The sequence below is a fragment of the Urocitellus parryii genome, chromosome 9, assembly GCF_045843805.1.
Source record: "Urocitellus parryii isolate mUroPar1 chromosome 9, mUroPar1.hap1, whole genome shotgun sequence".
Taxonomy (NCBI): Eukaryota; Metazoa; Chordata; class Mammalia; order Rodentia; family Sciuridae; genus Urocitellus; species Urocitellus parryii.
In genome coordinates, this window is record NC_135539.1 from 115953780 (window position 1) to 115975121 (window position 21342).

At 44.6% G+C, this 21342-nt stretch overlaps 1 protein-coding gene across 1 annotated transcript; it reads right to left on the bottom strand.

The window, feature by feature from the left end:
- Positions 1-834: 834 nt before the first annotated feature.
- Positions 835-20782, bottom strand: Rnpep (arginyl aminopeptidase). The gene is made up of 11 exons (XM_026397139.2): positions 20293-20782; positions 16228-16368; positions 15541-15689; positions 11715-11831; positions 10832-11067; positions 7472-7585; positions 6219-6331; positions 5959-6067; positions 4258-4482; positions 2506-2648; positions 835-1319 (listed from the first exon to the last, which is right to left on the bottom strand). The coding sequence occupies exons 1-11, from the start codon at positions 20734-20736 to the stop codon at positions 1161-1163; spliced, it is 1950 nt and encodes a 649-aa protein (XP_026252924.1). The 5' UTR covers positions 20737-20782; the 3' UTR covers positions 835-1160.
- Between the last annotated feature and the right edge of the window lie 560 nt (positions 20783-21342).

Consider the following 21342-nt stretch of genomic DNA (forward strand, 5'->3'; position numbering starts at 1 on the left):
GGCTCTGAGCATGCCATGGGGAAGAGGTGCTCTCCTGCCAACCGTTGGTTACTACTATTCTCTTACTTTGGCTAAGACTGAGAACAAATCAACTGAAGTACTCTTTCTCAATCCCTGTGCAGGGAAGGCCACATGGATAACCTAAAGTAAGGCACAGAACCACAAATGGATATTGGTTCAGGGGTCCCTGTAGTTAAAAAAGGTAATCTAAATATAATTTTTCTTTCAATCCTCCTCTCACCTCACTCTCAAACCCAAGTTACTCACTGCTTAGCCTACAATGAAGCCAAGAAGTCAGAATTTAGTACCAAGTTTTGGTTTTGGAATGCTGGGGATAGAACCCAGGGCGTTGCACATGCTAGGCAAGGTTCTACCTCCCCGAGTCCAAGTGCCAAGTTTTGAACAGATTCGACCCATCACCACACCATTAAAATATAGTTATCGAAGAGCACAGGCAGGTGAGGCCCCGCAAAGGCCAGGGACGGGAAGGAAGGGGAGAGAGAGAGAGCACTAGATCAAACTTGAGTTTGAGAGGTGGAGGAGGAGAGCATTGGACTGAGGCTGCAGCTAGGGAACTGGGCTTCGCTCCCTCCCACGGAGCAGGATGGAAGGCTCTTCATCCCCATGCTGTCCCTGCAACAGCCCTGCCATGTGGCCAACCATTTTTTCACTGGCCCGTGTGGGCCCCACTCCTCAGTCTGGCAGTTCCCTAAAGACAGGGAGACAATGTCCCCCCCTGGCCCCGCAGTGATGTTCTCTTATCACTCATATTGAGAAGGTACACCTGGTAGAAGAAATTAACAGTTACTCAGTGTATCACTCCAACTTATCTACTTTTTGCTTAAAAACATTTATTTAAAAAAAGAAAGAAAAAGAAAGGAAAATCTCTCTGCTTCTCCCCAGAAACTTAAGTGGGAAGGCAGGAGAAGACCGACTGCCCCCACCAACGCCAGCAGCCTGTATGGAGAGGAGCTGTGGGAGGGAAGGACAGAGAGAAGCTCCTGCCAGAGCACAGGCCCAAAGTGACAGATACCTAAGGTCAGAAAACAGATCATCCCGAGGGGACCAAAACTTCAGGATGTTGACTGGAAAACTAGAATTTGAGAACAATTATTCTGAAAGCCTGGGCAGTCCAAAGAGACAGGCCATGCACATGACCTCTAACTGCCCTTGGGCTCCAGGATTTGCTGGACGTAGTTGACAACATTGCTGTGGAGCTGGGAGGCAGTGGACGCAAAAGTCTCCTTGGCGAGGGTCTGGGCCACTTCACTGCCACTCATCATGGCGTGGTACAGCGGAAGGGTATACTTCTGCTTCCCCTGCAGAAACACATGCACGGGCTCTGAGCAGCTTGCTGTTGTCTTCCCAGCCCACTTCCCCTGGAAGCAGTCTAACAGGGACCATGGTCAAGTGCCAAGAGGGATGTGGGACCAGAGTTGAAATAGAGAGCTTCTCAGTCAGAGGTGCCCTGATTCTGGCATCTTCTCAGGTGGCAAAGATCCATGGAGATAAATCTCAACATGCATCCAAAGCCAGGATAACATAGGGACCCCTACATCCACAGAACAAATGAGATGGGTTAACACAAAGGGACTGCCAACTTTTGGAGAGCTGGAGGTGGTCAGCTATCAAGGTAGTGACAGACATAAAAGGCGGCAGCACAGGGCTGGGGTGGGGCTCAGTGGTAAAGCACCCCTGGGCTCAATCCCTAGTACCATTAAAAAAGAAATAACTGGGCTGGGTTGTGGCTCAGTGGTACAGCGCTTGCCTAACGTGTGAGGCCCTGAGTTTGATCCCCAGCACCACATAAACATAAATAAATAAAGGTACTGTATCTATCTACAACTAAAAAATTTTATATATATATATATATATATATTAAAGACTGTAGCACATAAAACTCAGGACCACATAAGGTCAACTACAATCAAGCAAAAGAAAACCCCTAAGACATGCAGCTCCTGCTTCATGCAGATCAGAGAAGCTGCTCTGCAATCAATGATATTCAGTTCCTGGGGAAAGCCCCACCCTTACCCAGGAGGCAGATTTCATAGCTGATGGACAATCCTTCTGTCCATTCTAATCCCAAGTCCTGCAGCTTTCCCACGAGGCAGGGATCTATATAATCTAGCCTTTGCTCACCTTGCTTGTCCTCTGGCCCTCTCCCATTCTCCCCATGACCAGAACCATGCTATGTGTTACCCTCCTTACCAGTTTTGAGTGAGGGTTCGCTGGCTACCTTTTATCCCTCAAGCCTCTACCAGATTATCTGCAAAAAACCCCCTAAGCTTGCAGGCTTTCTCTTTCCCTAGGACGATGTTTCCAGCGGCCACATTATTAACACAATGAGGAGTAAGATCCTCTGGAGGTCCCAGGCCCCTCATCCTCTGTAGCTCTGAGCTCAGACCACAAGACACTGAAGATGCTTTGCCCACAGGATGACTTCAAGTATGGTGGGTAGTCCACATCCCACCTTCATGGGACAGGGAGGTGGGGGTCACCCACCTGGCTCTGCAGGAACTCTTTCACTTTCCAGAAATCCTCCTGATGGTCGTTCTTAAGTACAATTTGACCCCATCGTAGCCGCAGCTCTGCATTCCGGGCATTTGAGACCTTCGGGTATGCCTCTCCAAGTTTCTTCACATTCCCTAGAAAAGAGAAAGAAATGGATTGTTTTGTTTTTTTGGTACCAGGGATTGAACCCTGGGTGCTTAACCCTGAGTCACATCCTGAACCTTTTTTTTTTGTATTTTACTTAAAGACAGGGTCTCACTCAGTTGCTTAGGGCATCGCTCAGTTGCTGAGGCTGGCTTTAAACTCGATCCTCCTATCTCAGCCTCCAGAGCTGCTGGGATGACAGGCATGTGCCTCCATACCCAATGGTATGCGTTGTTAATGACCAGCAGGGGAAGCCAAGAAGCCCCATTCTCAGGGACACTAAGTGCTTGCCTACCCTGAGGTCCTCAAAGAGGCCACAACCACCCACTGTATCATTCATTCTTATGCTCCGGAATGGTAATATTCTATTATCACAGTTACTTGAATTTCTTTTTTTTTCTTTTCATTTTTTTGTAGTTGTAAATGGACAGCATGCCTTTATTTTATTACCTCATGCATGCTAGGCAAGCGCTCTACCACTGAGCCAGAGCCCCAGCCCAGTTACCTGAACTTCTAAGGCTCTGCTGTCCAATGTGCCTTACTGTCCAGTCACCTAACCCCAAACTAGTAATATGGGTGCAGGTCACAGACAAGCTCTTTTCCTGTAATCATCCTATTTTCCTTTATGGATTATAACACATGTATACCCCCTAAATATGCTTCCCCACTTTTTTCCTACCATTAACCTGATCAATTCATCTGAACTTTACCTGCATCCCCCCAATATTGGAGACTAAACCCAGCAGCACTTTACCACTGAGCTACACCCCAAGCCCTCTTTATTTTTAATTTATTTAATTTATTTGAATTAGGGTTTCAATAAATTGCTGAGGTTGACCCTGAACTTATGCTCCTCCTTGCCTCAACCTCTTGAGTAGCTGAGATTACAGCCAAACACCATTATGTTTTAGCTTTTTCTCACCCCTTGGTGAATATTATCTCTCTCTCTTTCTTTCTTTTTTTTCTTTTTCTTTTTGGTACCAGGCCACCAAGCGACATCCCCAGCCTTTTTAATTTTTATTTTTTATTTAGAGACAGGGTCTCACTAAATTGCTTAGGGCTGCCCTAAATTGCTGAGGCTGGCTTTGAACTCATGACCCTCCTGCCTCAGTCTCCCAAACTGCTAGGATTACAGGCATGCGCCACCACACCCAGTGGTGAATATCATTTCAATCAAGCAGCAAGCATTAATGGCTAAAAGCTTTGGATGACTGTATTCAAATTCCAGTCCATTCATTGGCTATATGAACGATGTGTGCCTCAAGTTCATTTTGTTACATGGGGATTAAAATCACAATTCCTCCTTCACAGACTAGTTGTAAGGATTAAGCCACCTCACAGATATGCAGAGCCTAAAAAAGTGGCCTGCAGCGCCTGAAGCATTGAGGAATGCCAGGCTTACTCTACTCCCCATGGCACCAGGGACCTGTATTCTTCTGATGACAGGTTTCTCATGAAGTACTTGCCTCCCTGATGTATCTGGCACTGCCTTGGGCCAAGATCTCAACTCCTCCTGACTCTCCTTCTGGACCAGGTTAAAAGCTGTTACCCAAGGAGACTTGATTCAGCATATTGAAGAAATAACCCACTTATTCTTACCAGGAGGGAGAGGGGATTTCTGGAGGATCTTATCTAGGAAGTAGATCAGCTGGTAGGTCTTCCAGGAAGAGATGGCCACAGCCTCAATGGCTGGCATGTTTAGCTCCTCAGTCACCCACAGCTGGGCCAGTTCTTCAGCCGGCTTCATGAGTGAGTCCCCAGGAGAGAGATCAGGAAGGTAGGGGGGCCAGCCAGGAGTATTCAGCCATCGATCAAACTCAAAACCTGTTGAACAAAAGGAGAGAAGATACTATCAGAATACTCTGGCCAGGTCAAGGTCAACTTTCCCAAGCAACTCCTATAGACCTCAAGCCCTGCCTCTCTTCAACCCAAACTCCTTCTCCAGTACTTAATGTCACTTTCCCAAACAACAATTTGTCCAGCAAGGTCGCAGTTAGGTGATACCTGGAGAATATCATAGTAAGGCTGGACTGTGACTATTTCTTCTGTGAAAGCGTTCTGTGCATTTGTTTTTCAGTTCTAGGGATTGGACACAGGAGCACTCTGTGAGCTCATCTCCATTCTATCTTTTATTTTGAGACAGGGTCTTGCTAAGTTGCTGAGGCTTGTTTTCAACTTGAGATTCTTCCTGCCTCAGCCTCTTGAGTGGCTGGGATTCTGGCAGTGAAAGTCTTTTGTTGTTTTGCTCTATAATTAACCTTATGTTGTCAGATGCTTTCCTAGCTGTATTCTTCTCTTGATCACTGCAACGGCACCGTGCTTAAACACCAGGGCTCCAAAACAGGGCTCCCTGGGTTACTGTCCCAACTCTTCCCTTAACTAGCTGGGAGACCACAGGCACATTACTTCATGTCTTGGCGCCTCAGTTTTATCTGTAAAACGGTGGTGACAGGCCCTACCTTGTTTGATAGCTGTGAAGATTAAATGAGCAAATACACATTAAAAGCTTAGCACACTGCCTGGTGCATAGTAAGCACTCAGGAATTGTCACCTAGTGATAGCTACAGAATCTCATGACCTTCAAATGCAGGCCTCTGTCTAGAGAGGAGGTGCTACCCAGGGCCTGACCAATCCAGCTGTCATAGGAGGCTGACGTTAGCAGGCCCAAGAGAGTGACTCAGAGTTCACAGCAGGACCAGGGGGTGTGTCTAATGAACTATCTCACCCATGACAGGACATTCTCTCCTCTCTGAGGAGGCAGAACCTCCCAAGCAGATCAGCAGGACAGCTGCTGGCATTTTCCTTTGCTCAGAGGGCCATAGAAGGCCAAACCATGAAGTTAAGGCAGGGGCTGCCCCTGTCCTGCCCTGAGACTGTTCGTATGGGCAGTGGCAGCAACTCTCTGGGGAGAGAGAAGGGAATGATCATGTGTGTTCAGGCGTGAGGAAAACAAGACACAGAGGGAAGAGTAGAGAAGCAAAACAGTTGAAAATGAGGCCAAGTGGAATTGAGAGAAATCTTTTACAGTGGAATTGAGAGAGGTCTTTTTGCAGTCATTGCTAGTTCTGAGCTCAGGGCCTGGCACACACTAAGCATGTGCTCTCCCATTGAGCTGCATCTTACATCCAAGAGAATCACTTTTGTGGAACAGAGCTGGGACCTGGGCTTGCTCCCCACAAAGGGCCACTTATCAGATAACTTTTATCAACTGCCTTCCCACCCACCTTGGTCTTCCAAACATAAACTAGATATAACTCTCCATTATCTCTTAGAAGCTTGTGAGCCAGTTCCTCCACTTACCTGGGATGGAATCTACTCTCTTCTTCTTCAGCTCAGGGAAATATTCCAAGTAGAATTCCAGAAAGTCATCAGCTAAGATACTTTGGAATTTAAACTCATCCACATAGGCCTGTGGGAAGGGAGGTGCCTTTTAGCTTCTCTGGATGGCTTGGGCCTTCTCCAAACCCTTACCTCTTATGCCCTCTGCCTCTACCCTTGCATTCCTCCCAGCTTCTTTATCTGTTCCTTGTCCTTCTCCCCTCATTGAAAGTTGACTATACCTTGAGAAACTTGTCAAACTGATCCTGATCACCCACCAAGTGGGCCAAGTATGAGACAAAGCAGAAACCTTTCTCGTAGGGTGTCTCATTGTAGGTATCGTCTGGGTCAACACCTAGCAGAGGAGAAAGCAGACAGGATTTGAGCATCTATAATCTACTCCCCTCACTGTCCCCATTGCTCCAAATTCAAAGACTAATGTTGCAAAACATCAAACCACTTCCCCAAGGACAGGAAGACCAAGGTTTCTAGATCCATTCTGGCCTCTCCCAAAGCACTTCAAAGGAGATCTTAGAGGATCAGAAACTATGGACTTAAGAAGAGGAAAAGGAAACCAGCCATCCAGAGGAACTGACACATTTCCTTGTTCCTGAGGTCTGCTTTGCTTGGGCAGGAACCATCGATTCTTAGGATGGAACATGGAAACATGGAGCGCAGTCTTTTCCAGCCATATTGGTCACCCCCTACCTACTCAACCTCCCCTCCCAGAATGCATTGTTTTCACAAATGTTCTAGACTAAAACTAATTTACCAATGTACAAGAAGTTCATTTCCATAGTTGGAGGGACCAAGGAACATGAGCTTCAGCTGAACAAAATGGTTTTACATTAGTCACCCATGGAACATTAAAAAAAAAAAAAAAGTAAAAGCCTCTGAACCTAAAAATGATTAGGTTCATGACCTTGGACAAGCCACTGAACTTGTCTAATTTGTCTAATGCTTCTCTGTTTACAAAAAAAAAAAAAAAAAAAAAGGCTGTGTTCTATAGAATTCACAGGTGGCGCACATCTATAATCCCAAAGGCTCTGGAGACTGACGCAGGAGGATCACGAGTTCAAAGCCAGCCTCAGCAATCTAGGATGGCCCTAAGCAACTTAGTAAGACCCTTTCTCAAAATAAAAAATAAAAAGGATTGGGGATGTGGATCAGTGGTTAAGCACTCCTAGGTTAGATCCCTGGTACTTAAAAAAAAAAAAAGAAAAGAAAAGAAAAGAAAGAAAGAAAAAGGAAAAAGGAATAAGAAAACACCTCATGAAACAGCACGGACCTGTGAACTGCGCAGGGCTGGCCTGAACTCCAACCTGGCTGAAACGGTTGGGTTGTCAGTCTAGTGGCCAGGGACAGCTAGAAAGTACTCTGGAGGCCCCTCCCTCCCAAAAAAGCGATTCTAAGTGCACAATGATCAACATGAAATTCTAGCTTGGGGATACAGTGCAATTCAGGGGAGAGGGGAAGGCTGAGCAGGCTCCCAGACCTGGTTCAATCTTCACTCGCAGCTTGTTGAGCGGGTTTTCCTCTCCGGTGATGTCCATGTGCTGCCGCAGCAAAGCTCGCCCAGTAGCAGCTTCCAAACAGGTATAAGCAGCCCCTGGAATGGACAAAAATGGACAAATTTTTTGAAACCCAAAAGCTGGTCACCACTTCCAAGCCTATTTTCCTGGAGAAAGCACTGTGCTGCCCCCTTGTGGCGTGAAACCTAATAAGGTCCCTTCCTGGAGTCAGAAGGTAAATAGGGTCGCAGAGAACGTGACTCAGCTCTGAGCTCCCTGTTGCTCTAGGCTATAAGGACTAGGCTAATTAAGTTGTAGGTTTCTCCCAGGAGGACTGGGAGAACCACACCTTCTCCCTGACAGTTACCTTTTCCTATCAATCTATTTTCATTTTTAGATAGCAATTGGATCTTCTATGAAAATTTAAATATTTTTCGTTTGTTTGTCAAACAAGAGAAACAGTCACAAGATTTTTAAAGATCTCAGGGCTGGGAATGTAGCTGAGTGGTACAGCTCATGCACAGCATGTGCAAGGACATGGGCTTGATGTTCCACAAAAACAAAGCAAAATAATCCTAGGGACTTAGGAGGCTGAGGCAGAAGGATGGTAAGCTAGAGCCCAGTCTCAGCAAATTAACAAGACCTTATCAAAATAAGAAATAAGAAGGACTGGGGATGTGGTTCAGAAGTAAAGTGCCCTTGGGTTCAATCCCCAATACACACACACCACACCACACACACACACACACACACACACACACACACACATTCTTTTAAAAATCTCTAACTCTCCTTATGGCTTTAAACATAACTGAGTATACTGTACACCTAGTATAGTGGTGTACACCTATAATGCCAAGTACTTGGGACGCTAAGGCAGGAAAATTGTAAGTTCAAGGCTGGCCTCAGCAATTTAGCTAAGATCCTGACTCAGAACAAAAATAAAAAAGGGCTGGGGATGTAGCTCAGTGTTACAACACCTGCGTAGGTTCAAGTGAACCCTGGGTTAAATCCCCAGTACCATAAAAACAAATGAAACAACACAAAAACGCTGAAGGAATGGTGGAGAGGAGGGGACTGAGTGTTTCAACCAGCCAGCTCTGCCATTTACTAGGTACTCTGACTGGAAGCCTCTCTTAGCCTAGGTCTCTTCCTCTAAACAATGGGAAAGTATCATTTCCCTTAGGATTCTTAGAGGCTGATTAAGACATTCATAAACAGGCTTTTACTCTATCTACTCTGAATTGAAGTATAAATTTGTACTAACTTTCTGGGAAGTTAGGGACAATACGTACTAAAAAGTCTCTAAAATGTTCAAAACCAAGTGGTGCCTAGTAGTGCACATCTACATGTAATACCAGCCACTCAAGAGGCTTAGGCAGGAGAATTCCAAGTTCAAGGCCAACCTGAACACTTTACCAAGACACTATCTCAAAACAAAAATAAAAAAGGGCTGAGGATGTAGCTCAGTGGTAGAGTGCTTGCTTGGCAAACAGGAGTCCCTGGGTTCAATCCCCAGTACTTCCCAGCACACACACACACACACACACACACACAGATTTCAGATCCAGAATTACATTTCTATGAATTTATCCTTATTGAAGTTGTATTAGATGTGCATCAACATTTCTACAATAATTTCCACAATATTTCAGTGGAGAGCTGGGGATATAGCTCAGCACCAGCACTTGCCAAGCATGTCCAAGGCCCTGGGTTTGATCCCCAGCACCACTAAAAACATATTTATAAAAATGTCAATAGATGTTATATACACAATGGAATTTTAATAAGCAATTAAAAGAGAATAAAATCATGGCATTTGCAGGTAAATGGATGGCACTGGAGAAGATAATGCTAAGTGAAGTTAGCCAATCCCAAAAAAACAAATGCCGATGATGTTTTCTCTGATATAAGGAGGCTGACTCATAGTGGGGTAGAGAGGGGGAGCATGGGAGGAATGTCCTCATTTGGATAATGAGGATATCATTACCCAAAGTACATGTATGAAGACATGAATTGGTGTCAACATACTTTACATATAACCAGAGATACGAAAAATTGTGCTGTATATGTGTAATAAGAATTGTAATGCATTCCACTGTCATTTATTTTTTAAAAATTTTTAAAAAAGAAATACAAAAAATAAATAAATAAATAATGAAGCATTTTTTAAAAATGTCAATAGATGGGAATAACCTACCTAACAAGTGGAGATTGATAAATCATGAAACATCCACACTATACAGCCATGTGTGTATACATATATTTATATATCATACACACATGTATACACATACACACAGGCCTTCTGCATGCTAGGCAAGTACTCTACTTCTAGGCTATATCCCTAGGCCCTTGGACAAAATTTAATGACTTAACAAGCTTTTAAGACTCTTTTAAATTTTAAGTTTAAATAGCAAGACAGCTGTAAAACCATGGAGAGTTTGATAACTCATACACACATACTACATATATACACATAAAAACAATTTGAAAGAATATACATTCATTATGCTCGAATAATGAGATTATAGATAATTTTTTCTTCCTTTTTGTGTTTTTCCACATATACCAAATAGATCTTCTTTTTGAGACAAAGTCTCGTTAAGTTGCCAGGGTAGCTTCAAACTTGTGGCCTGTGTCAGCCTCCTGAGTCACTGGGATTATAGGTGTGCTCCACTGCACACGGCAAATTATGGTTTCTTTCTTCTACTCTCCCCAGTACTGGGGATTGAACCGGGGCACTCCATCACTTAGCTACATTCCTAGCCCTTTTCATGTTTTTTATTTTGTGACTGAGTCTAAGTTACCCACGCTGGTCTTGAATTTGTAATCCTCCTGCCTCAGCCTCCTAAATAGCTAGAATTATAGGTGTGCATCACCACACCTGGCAAATTATTTTTTGCACGGCATCTAGGACAAAGTTGGCATAAAGGTGATTAAGATAATGATGACAATGATTTTATGATTCATTCACAACTTAGCCAGCCACCTGGATGATCAACCCTGGCAACTCTCCTGCAGGGGTTGCCTGGCTCAGGGAGGAGTGCGCCTGGTGTGTGGCTGCAGCTTAGATGGGGGAACTTTCATTGTGAGTTCACCTGTTAGTCCATTCGGTCAGTATAAACCACGGCTGCCACTGTCTCTGTGGCAGGCAGTGGAGCAGGGATTACCTACTTTAAATACAATGTTTATCCACTAGCCCTGTATCATCTTTCACCTGAATTTTCTGCACTGTGCCCTCCTCTCCACGCCCACCTGTATCCTAAACCCCCAAAGGAGACAGCACTGGCCTCACAGTGGGGAATGGGGGCAGGCTGCCTGGGGGGAGGGTGGCACCTTACCAAACAGGATGGTGGAGATCCTCCTCTGGGCATACATGGTGAAGCCTTCGTTAAGCCAGAACTCCCCCCAGTTGGCATTAGTGACCAGGTTCCCAAACCAACTGTGGGAGATCTCATGAATGATGACGTCAGCCAAGGAGCGGTCCCCTGCTAGTAGGCAGGGGGTGACGAAGGTCAGACAAGGGTTTTCCATTCCTCCAAATGGAAAGGATGGTGGCATGAAGAGCAAGTCATACCTGCCAAAAAACTGAAAGGTCACAGAGACGTCCTGGCTCCCTGCAACACACCTTACTTCCCTGAAGTGGCCTTCCCATCTCGCTGTAAGCCCTAAGGGTTGCGGTCGCTAGACAGGCAGAGCGAGATCTCAGGCAGAAATGAAGTCCAGCTCCTCAGTCTTCTCCAGAGGGCAGGGCTCCCGTGTCCTCTGCCTCCCCTTTCCTAGGGCTCCAAATCTCTCTCCTCCAAAGCATGGGGTGAACATACTCCTGGCCCTGTCACACTCAGCTCACACCCTCACTCCTCTAGGAGGCCAACTTGCAGTCTCAAATACCAGTAAATATCTAAGAAGCCTGTAGTCTAAAGATGTAAAAGGACAAAATGGAGAGTGGATAACTTCCCACCAGGATCAAAGGCCCTAGCTGAGTCTCCCCGTCTCTAACATGGCAGCAGATTTTTACCATCTAAAGATCCTTCCCTCCTGGAGTCCCCTCCTCAGCCACTCCCAGGGGCCTGGCTCACTCCTTTCTCTTCTCTACCTCCTCTCCTTCACTTCTAGGATCAAGGAAACCTTGCTCTAGGAGACACAAGGAAGGGAAGTAGCCCCAGAAGGCAGAATGGAAAGCAAAGACTCAGTTTAACAAAACACACTTGTGTGATACCACACCTTCCCCAAACATAGGGTCCAAAAAGCTTCTCTCCTGTCGCCAAGAATTCTTCTATCACTCCGTCGTATTCCTCCTTGGCAGCGTCAATCAGGCAGGGTTCTGCCCACACTCGGCTCCTTAACGATAAGAACACAGAAAAAGCAGAGGGTGTGTCGACACTCCTACAGAGACCAAGCTTTAAAGCACCTGTAAAAACCAGCATTGGTCCATATCTGAGTCAAATAAATGTGACCGTGTGGTCAGCCACAGAGACAGAAGATGCAAGATCAGATCACCTGCACCTACTGCCTTGAGGTAATGGGAGGTAACCTGCAGTGCTGAAGTCTGTAGCTTCAACACTGAGTGTGATCTTGCAAAAGTTATTTGACCCCCCTGAGCCTCAGTTTTCTTGATCATCAATAAGAGATGAAGATTAGCTAAAACAGCATACAAACTGGGCACAGTGGCCTATAATCCCAGCTACTCAGAAGGCTGAGGAAGGAGGATCACAAGTTCAAAGCCAGCCAAAGCGAATCTGGCAAGATCCTATCTCAAAATTAAAAATAAATAAATAAATAAAAAGGGCTGGGAGTATAGTTTGGTATTAGAGGGTCCTGGGTTCAACACCCAATGTGGGGGGGGGGGGAAGCAAAGCATGTGGGGCTGGGGTTGTGGCTCAGCGGTAGAGAGCTTGCCTCACATGTGTGAGGCCTTGGGTTCGATCCTCAGCACCACATAGAAATAAATAAATAAAATAAAGGTATTGTGTCCAACTACAACTAAAAAAATAAATATTTTTTTTAAAAAAAGCAAAGCATGAGAAAGGCCTTCATACAGTGACATACAAATGTTAAGTTTCCTTTTTCCCATTTACAGGACAGATGAAGAAACGGTTCTTTTTTGTTTTTGTGCTACTGGGGATTGAACCCTGGGGCCTCCTCCACTGAGTTATATTCCCAGATCTTTTTATTTTTTAATTTTGAGATAGGGTCTTGCTAAATTGCTGAGGTTGGCCTCCAATTATGATCCTACTGCCTCAGCCTCCAGACTGGCTGGGATTACAGGTGTGCACTAGCAGGCTAAGAAAGAATTCTAATAATAGCATCTTTGGAAATGAAAGAAACCTTAAGAGATAAATCTATTAAGGTTAATATAAAGTTGCTATTGTCCTAGGTGCGATAATGGTATGGTGCCTTTATTCTTCACAATTAAGGAAGAATGGTTTTACTCTTAACAGAGGCACTCTAATTTACTTTAAATGATCTACAACAAATAAAAACAAACCCACACAGAAATAAAACTGATAATGACAAAATGAATGAGCATACAGATATTTAGTGCCTCATCCTTTCAATTTTCTGTACATTTAAAATTTTCATAATAAAAAATAGGAAAACCAAAGGAAAAGGCCAAGGCTGAGAGGTGACTGTCAGCACAAGACCATTTACTGAACCCAGGAAGAAGCTGACACCAGAATCCAGGGCTCATGTGCAATTCAGTGTCCTAGAGCCTTGGTCTGCCTAGCTACAAACCAGACACAATAAGACCGTCCCCACGGAATCTGGGTGAGCACTACAAGAGGTCATGTACAAAAGGCCTTCTGGGGTATATCACCAACCCCTTTCTGGCCAGGACTCTCTTCCCAAGGTAACAAGACTGAGGACAAGTGGCACATTTTGCTAGACCTTCACATTTAACGTACTCCACGAGACCTTAAGATGTGACCCATGAGGCAGGGAGCATGCATCTGAGAAGGGAAGGAAAAAGTCACCACCAGAAGTTAAATAGATTCTGTCACCTAGTTTGATATACTGGTTGTAACTTTCTTACAAAGCTTCAAAAGATAAATAAAACATTATCATTCCGTATGTTTAGAATTTGTTTTTCTCTCATTGCCCATTAATAGTTCACATTCAGCTAGGCACAGTGACACATGCCTGTAGTCCCAGCTACCCAGGAGGTTGGGGCAAGAGTTCAAGGCCAGCCTTTGCAATTTATCAACTCTGTAGAATGTTCTTGGGTTCAATCACTAAGTACCAAAAAACAACAAAAACAACAACAACAAAAAAAAAAAAAAACCTCACACTTTTATTAATAGAAACTTAGTAAGGGTAAATACATTCTCAAAATGACATTCCTTTATTTATTTATTTATTTCCCTGTATATTGCAAAGATGACATCCCTTAGGTTATCTTTCCTTTTTATCCCTTAGGTTATCTACAGCACTGCCTATTAGGAAGAGGATAAGACCTTGTCTTTTAAGGCTGACATTGTTTTGAGTGTCTTTGTTAGAAGCAGACACCAATAGAATCCTATCTATTATTCCACCCGATACTCAGGAACTATGATTCATGAGCCCTGCAGTGTTACCATGCCCAGTTACAAAGTCTGAGGCTTGTCATTACAATCTCGTTGAGGACACCACCACCTCCAGGAACTGAGAGCAGGGCCAGAGATAAAAAGCAGCAGCAGAGCCAGCAAAGGGCCTCAGCTTTGCAGTTCAATCTTTGATCCCGTCACAGCAAGAGCAAGCTGCAGTGGTAGATGATATAACATCCAGAAAACCTATACTCCTGGTAAATTTCTTGTTTCAGGAAACCTTACAAAATCTGTCTCCACCAAATCCATTTAATTTCACGGAGGCATTGTGTCACCCTAAGTTTAGATACATGCATCTGCAGCAGATAGAGACCCCTCCCTCTCTAGAAGGAAATAATGAAATCAAAATTGTGTATTTTTAGGAATAAAGTGTTAAAGAAAAATGAGAAGATTTGGTACAAAAATTATTTTTTTTAAATCACTACAGTAGCAGGATGCAGTGACACAACACACATCCATAATCCCAGCATCTAGGGAGGTTGAGGCAGAAGGATCATGAGTTCAAGGCCAGCAACTTAGCAAGGCAACTTAGCAAGGCCCTCAACAACTTAACAAGACCCTGCCTCAAAAAAAAAAAGGGCGAGAGATGTGGCTTAGTGGTTGAGTGCCCCTTGGTTCAATTTCTGGTACCAAAAAAAAAAAAAAAAATTACTACAGTAGCTGGGCACTGTGACACAGGTCTGTAATCCCAGTGACTCAGGAGGCTGAGACACGAAGATTGCAAGTTGGAGGCCAACATTGAGAACCTGTGTAAAAATAAAAATTAAATTAAAACGACTGGGAGTAGCTCAGTGGTAGTGTGCCCTTTCCTAGTACTGCCAACAAATAGTGAATATAGTTGCTAGAGGGCATTTAGAATTTAAAGACACTATTAAAGATCAAATCTTCTAGCCTGACATGGAGGCGCATGCCTATAATTCCAGTGGCTTGGGAGGATGACAGGAGGATGGCGAGTTCAAGGCCAGCCTCAGCAATGGCGAGACACTAAGCAACTCAGTGAGACCCTGTCTCTAAATAAAATGCAAAATAGGGCTAGGGATGTGGCTCAGTGGCCAAGTGCCCCTGAGTTCAATCCCTGCTACCAAAAAAACAAAAAAACAACAACAAAAAAATAGGGCTGGGAATATGGCTTAGTAGTTGAGTGCCCCTGAATTCAATCCCCAGTACCAAAAAAAAAAAAAAAATCAATCTTCTAAAACTGTCACCTAAGTCTCAACATGATTCTAAAATGCAGCCTAGGACAACTTACTGCTAAGCAGGACTGTGATCTCATTCCAGACAGCAGGTTTAGAAGTAGAGAAAAGGGTGCCTCCCCCAGCTGTACTCTGCTTCTCCACTGCAGAAGGCTCTAGACGCAGATATAGGATCCCATGCTGTCCCAAGAACCATCCCAGTGGTACACTGGTCAGAGTCCTCCTTGACTCCAAGATCAAACCAACATTGCCTGTAGGGTCTTTGTCTCCTACCTGGGTCCAACTTCAGCTGAAACCAGATCTCCGATGGCCAAAGCTATCAGATAGGAGGGGACAGGCTGACACATCTGGAAGAAGAACTTATTTGGACCTCTCTTCTCCCAGGTACTTGCACTCATCACAGCTGTGAAGCCATCTGGGACCTGGCAACAGAAAAAGCTTATAGGGCCAACCCAGAGTCTCCTGTGACTAGCTTGAAGAATAGTGTGTCCAGCGACCTGCATGGTGATACTAATGACCTAGAATCCATTTTGGAGAACACAAAGGCTTCAAGAAAGTAAACCTGTGCTAAATTTATGGGATTTAGAAAGCTATATAAAACTTCTTAGGTAGAAGAGTTAAAGAGGATTCAATCTTTCAGAAGTACTACTGGATGGATAATAATTTGTCAACTAAAATGTAATCTGATAGGTCTGAAATTATATATATACATATATATGTGTATATATATATACACACATATACATATACATATATATATATATATAATTTTTTTTTTTTTTTAAACAGAGAGATCTCACTATGTTGCCCAGGCTGGCTTCTGCTTTGAACTCCAGTGTTCAAGCAATCCTCCTACCTCAGCCTCCCAAGTAGCTGCAACTACAGGTGCACATCACCATGCCAGGCTGAAATTATTTTCTGGTCCCTGAGGGCAGGTGCACCTAACCTTAATCTCCTTACCTCAACAAGAGCTGAATATTTGCATTTCACTGCAGGAGTGTCGAAGCAAGGGAAGAAAGCCCGATTTAGAACAGCTTGACCCTGGGTATAGACAAAAGGCTTCTTCTTTCCTGCTGTCTGCTCAGGAGACAACCAGCAAACCTAAAGGAACAGAAAAGCATTTTGGAACTGACATCCCTCAGAGGAACTCAGTCCAGCCAGACAAAAGAGCTGGCTGGCATGGGAAAATCTCAGGGAATTCTTCCAAGTAATTCAGGAGGCAAGAAGATTGTACATTTGAGGTCAGCCTTAGCAAGATCCAGACCAGCCTAGACAACTAAGTGAGAACTGGTCTCAAAATTTAAAAAGGGGAGGGGGGCAGGGCTGAGGATATAGCTCACCCCTGGGTTCAATCTCCAGTACACACATATAAAAAAACCCTCAGGTAATTCTTAAAATCCTTCTGCCAGTTGATTGGGCTCTGACTGGAAAGTTCTCTTCTACTGTGTATTTACTCTCTCCTAAAATCCACACCATGGTATGACATCCTCTTCACAGGGCAGAACTACCACAAAGGATTCATTTCTTACTGCATCCCGGGGGTCATCTCAGGAATCCTACACCTAGCCCCTGATCCTGTCACTTTGTCTTCTTCCTGTGTTCTTCTTACTGTAGTAGTCAACACTGAAGCAACTGTATTGGGACTTGTCATGACACAGGAAAGCAGAACCAAACTGTGAATCTATGAATCGGTGATTAATATGTGCTCTCTATTGCTGAAGCTTATCTTTTCAGCATAAATATATTTTATAAATTTTATATTGTATGCATTGGTTGTATGATATTATTATTATTATTATTATTATTTGAGATGATCTCTTGCTATGTCCCCAGGCTGGCCTTGAACTCCTGGAGTCAAGCAATTCTCCTGCCATAACTTCCCAAGTGCCAGGACTAAAAGTATGCACCACAGTGTCTGACGACTATTGCGAGACAAGCACTCTACTGCTGAACTACATCCTCAGCCCCTTTTTAAAACTGTGAGACAGGGTCTGGCTACAGTGTCTAAGTAGGCCTCAAATTTGTGACCCTTCTGCCTCAACCCCTGCAAGTAGCTGGGATTACAGGCCTACACCACTGTGACCAGCACTCTTGATTGTATTCTGTTAGCTCTTAAACCAAGGGGAAATCTGAATGATGATAAACCTAATTTCTGCCCACAGTAAAAGGTCACTTACAACATAGATATATCTGGGTGGGTGGGAGGGAATGTACAGCCATCCCACTCCTGCTTGCCTTGGCAGTAGGCTTTGCTACAGAGTGGTAGGAGACAGGCCTGGGCAGGTATAATGAATGGTTTCAAATACAGAAGCATTTGAAACCTATTTTCAAGAAAGCCACATTGGGATGTCAGATTTTTTTCTCTGCTTGAGTTTTTATTTGTAAATGTGAAAAATTTAGTCTCCTTCTAACAAACACAGTATAGTATGGAAGTGGGGAGGTAACTTTGCAGTAGAGAAAACTGAGATATACTACTTCAGCTAGGCAACGGAGGTCAACATCAATAGTCAGAAATCATGGCAGTACTATGCAACCTCAATATGATGTGAGGAAACAGCATCTTACCTATGTGAATTTCTGCTCAAAAACCCATGATCCTAATTTATTCATGAGAAAAACATCAAATAAATTCCAGTGGAGGGTCACTCTATAATATATCTGACCAACACTCCTCCAAACTGTCAAGGACATGGGGCTGGGGATGTGGCTCAAGCGGTACCACGCTCGCCTGGCATGCGTGCGGCCCAGGTTCGATCCTCAGCACCACATACAAACAAAGATGTTGTGTCCGCCAAAAACTGAAAAATAAATATCAAAAGTTCTCTCTCTCTCTCCTCTCTCTTAAAAAAAAAAAAAAAAAAAAAAACTGTCAAGGACATAAAAAACAAAGTTTGAAAAACTGTCCAGTGCCAAGAAAGATGTAAGTCTACACACCAGCTAACTATATGCGGTGTTCTGGATGGGATCCTAGAAGAGAAAAAGACATTAAGAACTAAGGAGGGCTGGGGGTATAGCTCAGTTGGTAGAGTGCTTGCCTTGCCCTGGGTTCAATCCCCAGCACCACAAAAAAAAAAAAAAAAAAAAAAAAAAAGAACTAAGGAAATGGAAAAAAAACTATAGTTAATAATAATAATATACCAGTATTGGCTCATTAATTTTATCAGAAATGTCATACAAATGTAAAATGCTAATAGGAGAAATTGTGTGTATCGATGGGAACTCTGTACTATCTGCTCATTTTTTCTGTTTTAATCTATTTTTTAAAATAAAGTATATTAATTAAAAGATGAGTTAGCAATAAGAGTAAACACTCCTAAGAGTACTCACTATGTACCAGGTACTATACTGGTCTCTTACATAAAGACATCTCACTTAACTTTGTGAAGCAATTAGACTAGAGCCTGGCACATCTTAATAAGTACTGGCCATCATCCTCTTCACCAAAATTCCTTTTTTATCATCTGCATGAGTTTTGGGGTTTCTTTTTCTTTTTTTTTTTTTTTTTTTTTGGAGACAGGGTCTTGCAATATTACACAGGATGAAAGGGTGACCTCAAACTTTCAATGCTCTTGCCTCGGTCCTCACTAATCAATGGTATTTCAGGCATGTTCCACTGTGCTGAGTTTTTGTTGTTTTTTGTTTTTTGGGGTTTTTTTGACAATGGAATGAAGAAACCTAGCAGTTCATACATTATATAAAGTCGTAAAGTCAGGGAGAGGGTCCTGGGGTGATTAATGTGAGAACCTTCATCAGAATGATAGTGAGGATCAGAGGGGAAGGAATACATACAAGTGCCGTTAATGCAGAACTTCACAGTGCAAAGGATAGCTCCTTGTAAAGCACAGACCTCTGCCATTATGTCTTAAATGAAATTCAATCCTGCCACTTTTAGTAGGCAAATTCAGGAGGGTTTAATTTTTCCATTCATCCTGTTTAATTTTTTGTTCCTGCCAAAAAGCAAGGAACCAGGATATAACAGAGGAACCAAAGACACTAAATAAAGGTTACATTTCTCCACAGGGCACTGGGGTTTTCTTTCTCCTTCTAGGCTAGTTTGCATCAAGTGCTTTGGACTTTCAGTTTTCAAACAAGTCCTATCACAAGATTAATTTTTTTCCTCCAGTTGTGAACCACAAGAACAGAACTGCTCTTTGGGCCAGTTCTAAGAGCAAAGGGGAACAGCTAGCTAGATGAATAAGTTTCAACTGCCCACTGTAAAACTTGTAACCCACCCTGAAAAATAACTAGCAGCCACAGTCTAAGGCCACCAAGGAGTACCTGACTATAAAAAAGGTACACCACATAACCTTCCATCCTCATATTTCCAATATTTGCTCCTCAAAATATAAGATTTGCAAGTCAACCAACAGTGATAAGTCCAAGTTATTATAAAGCCTAGAACATTCTAATCCCACTTCTCACTTTCCCTCAAACTCTTCTGTTAATCAAATCCAGAACTATGTAGGAGGAAACAAAACTAATTATCTGGGCTTCAAGCTTGTTCAGCCTGTGGAACTAGAAGAGCACACAGAATAAAGGACAGAGTCAGCATCTGGCTAACTAACCAGCACTGTCCAGGGTCCCATAACACAGAAATAAAGTCCCTAGGTGACAATAGGACATAAATCCAAAAGTCCCATAACAGCATTAAGTTCGGTGTATGTGGGGTATGTGATGAGAGGGAATGTGGGGTGATCTAGACAAGCCTCTACCGGGCCAGGGAGGAGAGGCAGGAAGGATAGTAGAAAGGCCAAGCGTAGTACACGGTGGCTGCAGACTCCAGGAGAGGAAAACCTGGGTCCAGGGAGTTCAGAGGGAACTGATGGTCACTAGGGGAACTGGGGGAGCTCCAGAGTAGCGCTGTGAAGCAATTAGACTACAGCCAACTTAACCAACTTATCTCTTCCTTTCCCCTCCCTTGGGTTTGCCTGAGTGTCTCCAGGCGCGGCTCCGAGGCCGGAAGAGCGGCAGGAAGACACCAGGCAAGGCCAGGGACCAGGGCTGGACACCGGGGGACGCACTCACCCCGGGTCCCTCTCCGACGCGATAGGTGAGCACCACCTGGAAGCGCTCGGCCGTGTGGCAGGGCTGCGGTAAGTCCAAGCACAGGGCTTGGCCGTAATGCGAAAAGGGCAGCGTGTGGAAGGGCACGGGTTCCGTGGGCAGCTCCTCCGATTCGGGCCGCTCTCGCCGCAGCCTTGCCGCCGTCACTTCGAGGCAGGGGTGCGAGTCGAGCCGCAGCTCGGTGGCGCCCTCCGGCAGGAGGCAGCGCAGATCCAGGATCGCAGTGCCATTCAGCCCCCGGCTCCCCGGGCCGGGCCCCGGCGGCCCGAACTCTACCCGCAGGTCCAGGTGTAAGTGTAGTATCTCGAAGGCCCGGAAACTGGAGGCCGAGGCCACGTCCACTGCCTGGGCCGAGTGCAGCGGCCGCCGAGGTGCGCCGCCGGCCGGAGGCCCACAGCTAGCCATAGCCCAGTAGCGCCGTTGCTCGTTGCTCCACCGCGGGCAAAGCCGGCCGGCTCCGCTGGGGTCACGGGAAGGCACGCCTCGTGGCGACGCGCCGCCGCAGGCCACGCCCCCGCCCCTGTCACGCCCCCTGGATCCGGCCGGGCCACGCCCTCTCCGTGTTCCTCATAGCCCACTCTAATAGCTTCACACAGAGGCTTCAGCATTCTGGAAGGGAGTGGTGGGACCAACTTATCCCACTGGAATGTTACAGTTGTCCGCGGGAGACACCCGTCTCTGCTGACACTTCCTGGTTCCTCATTTTCCACACAGGCAGCGGGATATGGGGACAGAGTCCTGGGTTTAAGGTCTAGTTCAAAATCTCATGCTGTGTGCTTGCTTGGCCAGTTATTAGGACTATGTGTGTCACCTTGGGGAAATTGTCCACGAAAGGTAAATCTTTCAGAATGTCTTTCTGTCTGCATCTGTAAAATAGGCGTCAGAATAGCTTTCTATTTCATGAGGTGGTGGTGAGAACTCAATCAGGCAAGGCGTCCAATACATTTGGTAAACAGCAAACACCTATATAGCTGCAAGGAATTTCACACCAGATCAAGGTTCGTCCCCTAG

Excerpts from the sequence above, each read along its gene's own strand:
- Rnpep (XM_026397139.2), bottom strand. The coding sequence starts at position 20,736 with ATGGCTAGCTGTGGGCCTCCGGCCGGCGGCGCACCTCGGCGGCCGCTG. Across the intron at positions 11,832-15,540 it reads TCAGCTGAAGTTGGACCCAG|GAGCCGAGTGTGGGCAGAAC; the intron begins GTAGGAGACAAA and ends CTTATCGTTAAG. Across the intron at positions 7,586-10,831 it reads GATCTCCACCATCCTGTTTG|GGGCTGCTTATACCTGTTTG; the intron begins GTAAGGTGCCAC and ends TGTCCATTCCAG.